The sequence below is a fragment of the Pyxicephalus adspersus genome, chromosome 7, assembly GCF_032062135.1.
Source record: "Pyxicephalus adspersus chromosome 7, UCB_Pads_2.0, whole genome shotgun sequence".
In the NCBI taxonomy this organism is placed as follows: Eukaryota; Metazoa; Chordata; class Amphibia; order Anura; family Pyxicephalidae; genus Pyxicephalus; species Pyxicephalus adspersus.
The window spans coordinates 7381782-7390785 of NC_092864.1; the positions used below are offsets into that span (position 1 = coordinate 7381782).

The window sequence follows — 9004 nt, forward strand, 5'->3', positions numbered from 1 at the left end:
CTAGGACTTCAACTTGAAATCTTCCAGCAGGAAGTGAAGCTTTACCCCGGAGCTCACCCCAAAACAACCTGCTGTGTTTGTTATAACGTCCATTGTCTTTCAGCTCTCATTGCTGAAATAAATCTATTTTCCAGCCAAAAAAAATTGCTGCAGCTTTGTATATTGTGCCCGCCAATTGCTCTTTGCCCCGTCTTGCTGTTTATGCACTTTTTTTAAATTGGTAAATTCAACCCCTCCCCCCCAGAATGGTTTGTATGATTCACTCCCCATGGCAGATGGGGGTATAAAGAGGGACAGTCCCTTTAAATCAGGGGCAGATGGGGGTATGAAAAGGGGCAGTACCTCCAAATCAGGGGCAGTTGGGGGGTATGAAGAGGGGCAGTCCCTCCAAATCAGGGGCAGTTAGGGGTATGAAGAGGGGCAGTACCTCCAAATCAGGGGCAGATGGGGGTATGAAGAGGGACAGTCCCTCCAAATCAGGGGCAGTTAGGAGTATGAAGAGGGACAGTCCCTCCAAATCAGGGGCAGTCCCTCTAAATCAGGCGCAGTCCAAATCAGGGGCAGTTAGGAGTATGAAGAGGGGCAGTACCTCCAAATCAGGGGCACTTAGGGGTATGAAGAGGGAAAGTCCCTCCAAATCAGGGGCAGTTGGGGTATGAAGAGGGGCAGTAGGGTTCGTAGCACAGAAAAAACACAATATTAGGTCCCTGTGACAAAATCTCTCATCTCTTAGTAGTTTTCAGGGTGACCCCTAGCGGTCTCCAGTCAGTTTATTATACATATAACGCCCCATATCAGCCCAGCAGACATCACAAAGGAGGTTTATGTAACATTCACCCATTTGTAAACAAGTCTTGCTGCACATAAGAGCTGAATGAGACTCCTCCTGAGCAATGTGACTGGCTGCTGACTGCCCTGACATGTGACCAGGGGGTGGGGTGAGGGGTCCCTGGTAAGTCTGGCCCCTCCAGGTTCTGTGTCCCCTCCAGTTATTGTGCTCTGCTGAGTCACACTGACACTTCAACAGAGTAGTCAGGGGTGGGAGGGCTCCGGCTGACTATAAATACTCAGAACTCCTCTCCTTTCCACTTAATCCAGCACAAACAGACCTAGGACCAGAAACCGTCATCCTCCTCCACCACCATGTCTAAGAAAGTGATAACAGTCTTTGGAGCCACAGGTGGGTGAATCATACAAACCATTCTGGGGGGTTGACGTTCACCGATTTAAAAAAAAGTGCATAAACAGCAGGATGGGGCAAATTGGCGGGCACAATTTTCAAAGCTGCAGCAATCTTTTTGGCTATAAAATAGATTTATTTCAGCAATGAGTACAGTGCTGCGTAATATGTTGGCGCTATAAAAATCCTGTTTATTAATAATAATAATAACAATGAGAGCTGAAAGACAATGGACGTTATAACAAACACAGCAGGTTGTTTTGGGGTGAGCTCCGGGGTAAAGCTTCACTTCCTGCTGGAAGATTTCAAGTTGAAGTCCTAGCAAATGGCCAAACCCAGAATGCAATCATGGGGTGTTTTACCTTTTAGTAAAATTTGGGTAAATGTACATACATAAGCCTTGAGCAGACACTAGATTTTCATGGCCTGAGATGAGATGGTTGGGTGAAAATCTTCCCTTGCTGCAACTGTTATTCAGTGATCTGCGTGAACGCTCAATGGTTGGCTGCTAACAACGACTGCTATTGGGAAGGAAGCCATGGGCACCTCCTGCACCCCCCTGCCCACCTTGTCTATAGACTGCAGTATTCTCCCCAGTCCTTTTTAGCTGGGCGCACCACCCAGCGCTTTTCAATAACCTAAAATGGCCAGTTTGGTTACAATCAATTACTTTTATATCAGCTGGGGTTCAGCTTTAATCATTTGCTGGTGTCTCCTTATCAGATTAGAAGGTACCCTGAAATAGAATTGCTGGTAAGAGATTCAGATTGCATGTGTGCTTGTAACCTATTGCTGGTCATACAATGGTGGATTGGTGCACAACTGGTAAATGATCATTATCCCCCACTTGGTTACCACTGTACACCTATTAACCAGTTCTGCTCTTTGTCTGCCCAATTCTGTTCTGACTATCCATACCAGAAAGATATTTTTTTATTGGCACAGGGAAGGTGCCATCAATGGGGCATTGAATGTTCCCAACCAATCCTTACATTAGTAAGGCATTGATCAGGAAATTGATCAGGAAATCAAGGCATTGATCAGGAAATGCTATTTTCTAATAGATTTGCATTAGATCCAATGTTTATTTCAATGCTATAAGAGACATCAAGCAGCATATGGTGCAAAAATTCTAAATCCAAACAAATGAGAAATCTTTTCTAAAAGCCCTCAATGGGCATCACCTGTGCCGAGACCTGTGTGTTATTGCCAGGATCACAAAAAAAAAAAAAGTGGCTAGATCCAGTCCTGATCTCCATCATAATAAGTTGATAACGACCAGTAGATCATAAAGATGCAAAAGGCAATTTACATTGCAATCTCAGGTAGTGCTGCCATATTTATTTTTACATACCATATGTCCATGTAGCCATTGCAGTGTTCTCCCTTTTTGGTGAGTTAGGTCACGTTACAGGGAATGTCATCCACCTAAAATTTCTTCCCACATAAAAATATTCTGGCCTGAACACTGTATTGATCTCTGCAGGCATCTGATGTTTTGCAGCACCTGTTCAGGTGTGAAGAAATGTTTGGATGGGTGTGTATGTATGGAGAGGTAATGCTGGCAGATGCTGCTGATCCAGGATGGAGGAGCACTTATGATGTTTTTAAGGTTGTTAGAGATTGTTAGAGGTTGTTAGAGATAGACATTGTTAGAGATGAATCTATGAATGTACTTAGTATCTTCTGGGTTAATGATTTGGCTCTTGTACTGAGTACAAAGTATGAGCACCATGGCTCATCTCCAATGGTAATTAGTCCTTCCTGATATCCTGGTACTAACAGATTATAAATGACCCCAAGAGTTTTACGATGCGGAAATGGGTAGAGCAGGACAGGCACTTGAGTTTATTGTACACGCAGATCTCGCCTCACCTGTAAAACCAGTTGCTGTTTTTTTCCAGTGTCTTCAACTCTTATATCTGGAGGCTGCTAGCGAATGGCAGTGGGGTGGGTCGAAGAGAAGTCAAAACTCTGAATTTGCGCACTTGTTCAAATCATTATTTTAGAGTACTGTACTAAAACACATAGATCAACATGGATAGCTGGGAGAATTAACACTTCTTGTAGGTTGCTATTGCTATGTGTGTTGTTGTAGGCAATTGTGATCAAGAAAGAATGTGATTGGAGATTCAAACCCATCTTTCAATGGGAACACATCTGTATCAGTGACAACTAAGGTGGGATTTCCATGTGCTTGCAGTTGTGTCTTAGGGTAGAGGAAGTAGCCAGTTTGTTTCCATTGCTCAATGGCTCAGTTATGATGCACATGTGACCAAGTGTAGGCACTTTTGGTGGTAGACGGAGGTTGGCATGGGCATTATATGACCCCATATATTTAAAGCTGCAATGCATTGGATGTTCAAACGCCTTTCTCTCATGGCCAGCATCACGTTTTTGCTCTATGGTTCAGTTCTGATGCACATGTGCCCAGTGTAGGCACTTTTGTTGGTAGACAGAGGTTGGCATGGGCATTATATGACCCCATCCATGGAAAGCTGCAATGCATTGGATGTTCCAACGCCTTTCTCTCATGACCAGCATCACGTTTTTGCTCCATGGTCCAGTTCTGATGCACTGGGGGACTTGGATTGGTGGGGGACAGAGGTTGGCATGGGTATTCTATGGCCTCATACATGGCAAGCAGCAACGCATTTTATGTTCCAAGGCCTTTCTCTTTTGGCCAGCATTATGTTTTCAAACAATTGGGTCTGCAGTAGCTCTTCCAATGTATGTGTGTGTGCCTTATTGGACTACTTTTGGTAGGTACTAACCCTTGCATATGGAGAACATCTCACCTTCCATTTTGGAGATGCTCTGACCCCGTTGTACAACGATCACAATTTGGACCTTGTCAGAACCTTGTTCTCACACTTTTTTCTGCTTTGAACACATTTCCTCCAAGGAATGACTGCTTACCAGCTCACTAATAAACTCCAACCCTTGTCAGGGGCCATTGTACCCAGACTGTCAATGTTTCACACGTCACCGGTCCGTGGGTTTATTGTTTTGGATGATCGGTGCTGAATAATCTGTCCTGGAAAATGTCTTTTTCTGACCACCTTTTCATCATCTTCTATACAGGAGCTCAGGGTGGCTCTGTGGCCAAGGCCCTGCTGGACAATGGCACCTTTGCCGTCAGGGCCGTGACTCGTGATGTCAACAAACCAGCTGCTTTGAAGCTGAAGGAGGCCGGAGCGGAGGTGGTAGCTGCCGATCTGGATGACAACAAGAGCCTGGAGGCTGCACTGCAGGGAGCTTATGGTGCTTTTGTGGTCACCAACTTTTGGGAACATTTCAGCATAGATAAGGAAATTGCCCAGGTAAGGAAACTGTATTAATGAAGATCGACCATGTTAATGACATCTACACAAATCTTTATCGAAAAGTAGCACTGGATTTATTAAAACTTTTCTTGACTGGAGAAGATAGACTATCATGGGAGAAGTCAGCGAACCTGCATTAGATCTGGTTCAAGATTGAAATCATTTTTAGGCAATCCATTCCAAGTTTGATAGATCACACAGGTTCCTCTATGATTGTCTATTTTCCCAAGTCTTGGAGAGCTTTAATAAACCAGACCCAATGCTACCATAATATGCACAATATGGTGGTCCTCCAAAAAATGTGGTCTATAGGACCATACAAACAAAAACATTTCTAGAGATTTATAGCAATAATATCAATAGCGCCCCATTATCAACCACTGTTCTCTCCTGAATACGCTAATTCCTGACTGACATGTATATCCAATGGCATTACATGGATTGCGATTGAATAGTGTGTTGCCTTACCTACGGTAATTTGCTGCATGCTTGTTCCTGGTCAGTGACTTAGGAAAAAAAAAACAACCTTATCAGACCATTACTGTGAGTGGTGATTTCATTAGCTTACAGAAACGTGCATAATGGGTCAACACCCGACTTTGAGAAATTATGGAAATTACCATAATGGTGCCCCAAGGTGTCATGGCCTTTGAGGTGTCCATGAAGATTTAGATGGTCACCTCAAGGTGCTAGAATTTTTTTAATGCAGCTACTTCTTTGGCAGACCTTTAACCTAGACCATTACCTTTAAATGTGGACACCCTGTTGGACTTTAAATCATTGCAGTAGGTTAAAGTATAAAGTTTTCATGGATTTCCCCTATATTTAGGTAAAAAATCAGCTACAGCCATTAAAAACTAGCCTAACCCTGCTGTAGAGAAGGTTCTTTGTTTATATTGTGGAAGCAGTGTTGTCTCGAAAGAGCTCCAATATGTTCCTCTGGTAATTCAAAGCATAAGTTAGCTTATTGTTGGCAACTTGTTATAGAAAATAATTACAACTGCCTTCTCTTTCAGGGCAAACGGATTGCAGATGTGTCGAAGAGACTTGGCCTGACACTGGTGGTCTATAGTGGTTTGGAAAATGTAAAGAAGTTAACAGGTGGAAAGCTAGAAGTGCTGCATTTTGATGGTAAAGGAGAGGTAGAAGAGTACTTCCGAGAGATTGGTGTGCCCATGACCAGCGTTAGACTTCCTAGTTACTATGAAAACCTGCTGACCTTCTTCCGGCCACAAAAGGACAAAGATGGTGATGGCTACACGTTGGGTAAGATGATGGGACAATGGTGTGCCAGGGTTGTGCAAACTTCAGTTCTCCTGTTGATGGAGAAGTACTTGTAGACATAAAACAGGAGTGGGGGAATAAATCCATCATCCTCTTTGTCAATTTTTTTTTCGTTCATTTTTACTTTCTTCTTTTTTAATAATTAATTGGGAAGTTTGCATATTTTGAAGGTCACAATTCTGAATACCATTAGATGTCTAAGTCAGTCTTATGGGTGTGCTTAGACTACTGTTGAACTTCCTTCGCTTCCTGCTTCTAAAACAGAAAGTGAAATGAAAACCTCCCCAACAGCATACTTTTTTTTTTTTCTTTATTATCCCCATCTGTGCAAATAGATGTACTTTCAGTATTGCATAGCTTTATAATTCTCATTTGACTTTTATCTGATCTGCGATCTCCTTACATTTTCTTCTTGCAGCCCTCCCTAATGGCGATGTTCCCCTGGATGGGATGTCGGTGAAGGATCTAGGTGGTATTGTCCTCAGTCTCTTGTTGAATCCCTCAAAATACGCCGGGCAGGACATCGGTCTCAGCACGGAGAAACTGACACCAGAACAGTATGCTGCCATAATGACCAGAGTGCTGGGCAAGAACATCAGAGATGCCAAGGTAATGATGGTCTGAGTTGAGTAGTGATGAATCTTTTCTCTATTCTAAAACAAAGCTTGCACAGTAATCAAAGATCTCTTCAGAGGGGACACAGACCGATATACAAACGGTGTAGGAAATAAAGAAACATCATGCCAGAGAGAGAGAGAGTTAGGAATATTAGAAATTAGAAGGGGTGGACATTGATTTGGATGGATGGCAAAGTAATGCCTGGAAGCAGATGTTCAAAATTGGCACCAATGTTCTTGATGAACTTCATTGATTTCTGTCCAGACCTACAACTTCACCATCCCTGTTGAAGAGCTCAGAACATGTTGGCTTTTTTTCACTGGTTGCAGTGATAAACAGATTAATTTGAATAAATACTCCTTAAGCTGGCACGATTCTTGGTAGCTCTCCTCCACGTGCGCATTTACCTGGAAAGGATCTTTTAAATATTGAAGGTCCACAGCTCCATACTTTTACTCTCCAGAAATAATAACTTTGTCAAGCTCCTTACCCTTTCTCTCTACTCTACTTATATCAGGTTCCTGTTTAAAAGGAGATCATGATTAACCCTCTCTTTTACTTCTGCAGATATCTCCTGATGACTATGAAAAGCTGGGCTTTCCTGGAGCAAAAGAACTGGCCAACATGTTTCGATTCTACATGATGAAACCCAATCGTGATGTTAAACTCACTCTCCAGCTTAACCCCAAAGCCAAGAAGTTCCAGTGCTGGCTGGTAGAGAACAAGGCTGCCTTTGATGACCTGTGAACCCTGTTCCAAAAACTGTGAAAATGTGAACTTCTATTTCCTGTGGTCACGTAGGTCCATCAATCCACCTTCTCACCACGACCTGGAACTGCCATGTTTTTATTATTACTAAACAGGATCAATATAGCACCAACATAATATGCAGCGTTTTACATTAAATAGGGGTTGCAAATGACAGACTAATACAGACAGTGATACAGGAGGAGAGGACCCTGCCCGAAGAGCTTACAATCTAGTAGACCATGTGTTTTTGTATCAATAAAATGGATATCTTAAATCCTAATGGGCTTCCTTTCATTCTGTATTAGGCAAAATATTGAATTCTACAGTCTTTGTGTAGAATGAAGGTAAAATGGCACACAGGAGTGTGGCCCCAATGTGATGGGTGCACTTCAATGGTGATTGTAGCAATTCAAAGGTGGGTATAGGCCCTGAGGCCAAAAGCTACGAAGAAAAATAGCCATTTAAATAGACATTTTCCACAGCAGAGGTGGACTCCGTGGATCTCTCCATTCCCACCAATACAGAAAATAATGAAGTAGGTGGCCTTGCTGTTGGGATATGCATAGATGGTTAGTAGCAGACATCTACTAATTCTAGATGTCCTATCTTCTCCTATATTAGTAAGCGATGCAGTGCTGCCCAGAGATGGCAGGATCTTGCAACACAAACCACTGCCCCTCCACCAACCTACATTCATCTTTTCATTCTCAGATTTTTGCTCTTGCTTGATATCTGTGCTGTCCCATGGAAAGCCGGAAGCCACATGAAAGCTAGGGCTATGTACACACCTAGGATTTTTATAGCTATGACAGAAGAACGACTGTTCTTGCTGTACACATAGTGCTGTTCTGTTTTGTAGTGAGGGAGGGATATGGAAGCAGCGTTCTGCTGTGCTCCATCGATGTGCAAAGCAGTTGTTCCCAATCATTGTTCATTAATCTGGCTTGGCAGATTGGTTAGTGTTGGGGGACTGATGTACATGTCAGACTCTCGCTCGGGATGAGCACATCTGTTTGTCTTGGGTGACGATTACCTGATGCGAATATGCAGCCTAAGTAAAGAACTTGACTGGCTGTTTAAGTCGGCCATTGTCTGGACCCAGTGCCAGAACCAAGAACAGAGATGTAGATAAGGAGAAAGCATACATTGTTATCCGTATCATGTTTCAGGTCACAAACCAAGCATTGAGGGGAAAAACAAAAAACAACTCTCATTGCATGCTCAAAAACCATATTAAAGTTCAAATTTAAGACAGGCAAATCTTGTGTAACTGCAACAGGCATGAAAGTGTATTCTTGAATCTTGGTGAGCTATGTATATTTCTTTCAGATCTGTGCAGCAACCCACTGTGATACTTGACCTCTATATAGTCACTGCCTATCTCTCCCCTGGTGAAGGATAAATGGTCTTGTATCCACCCTCAGTCATTTTCTGCAGGCAGTCTGTAGTGGGTGAGTCTGCTCGATTCCTCGCATGGTTCTGCTGCTTGCATGAAGAGGTCACTGCTACTTTTTACAAATTATTATTTGCAAATTTGGGACACACAAAGGGAATTTAAATCCTTTGTGGCTAATGAGTATAAAGTTTGTGTGGTCCGAGATCATCATTTTAAAAAATATGGTAAATACTTAATTGCACCTTTTCACGTTCCTCTTTGCATTTCATGAAAATAAATACAGTGGTACCTCGGTAAAAGTCCGCTTTGGAATAAGTCCTGTTTGGACACAAAAAATTTTGCTTGGTATACCTTTGTGCTAGAACTTGCATGGGTCAAAATGAGTCATAGCACAGCACGCTACCCTTATTTATCTCTCTCGAGACAAAGCCCCGACTGCCCACGAGCCTC

The 9004-nt window shown here is 42.8% G+C and overlaps 1 protein-coding gene across 1 annotated transcript; it reads left to right on the forward strand.

Moving 5' to 3' along the window:
• The first annotated feature begins 1012 nt into the window (after positions 1-1012).
• On the forward strand, positions 1013-7438 carry LOC140335011 (nmrA-like family domain-containing protein 1). Its single transcript, XM_072417352.1, has 5 exons — positions 1013-1180; positions 4265-4503; positions 5523-5772; positions 6209-6399; positions 6976-7438. The coding sequence occupies exons 1-5, from the start codon at positions 1144-1146 to the stop codon at positions 7153-7155; spliced, it is 897 nt and encodes a 298-aa protein (XP_072273453.1). The 5' UTR covers positions 1013-1143; the 3' UTR covers positions 7156-7438.
• Positions 7439-9004: the final 1566 nt, after the last annotated feature.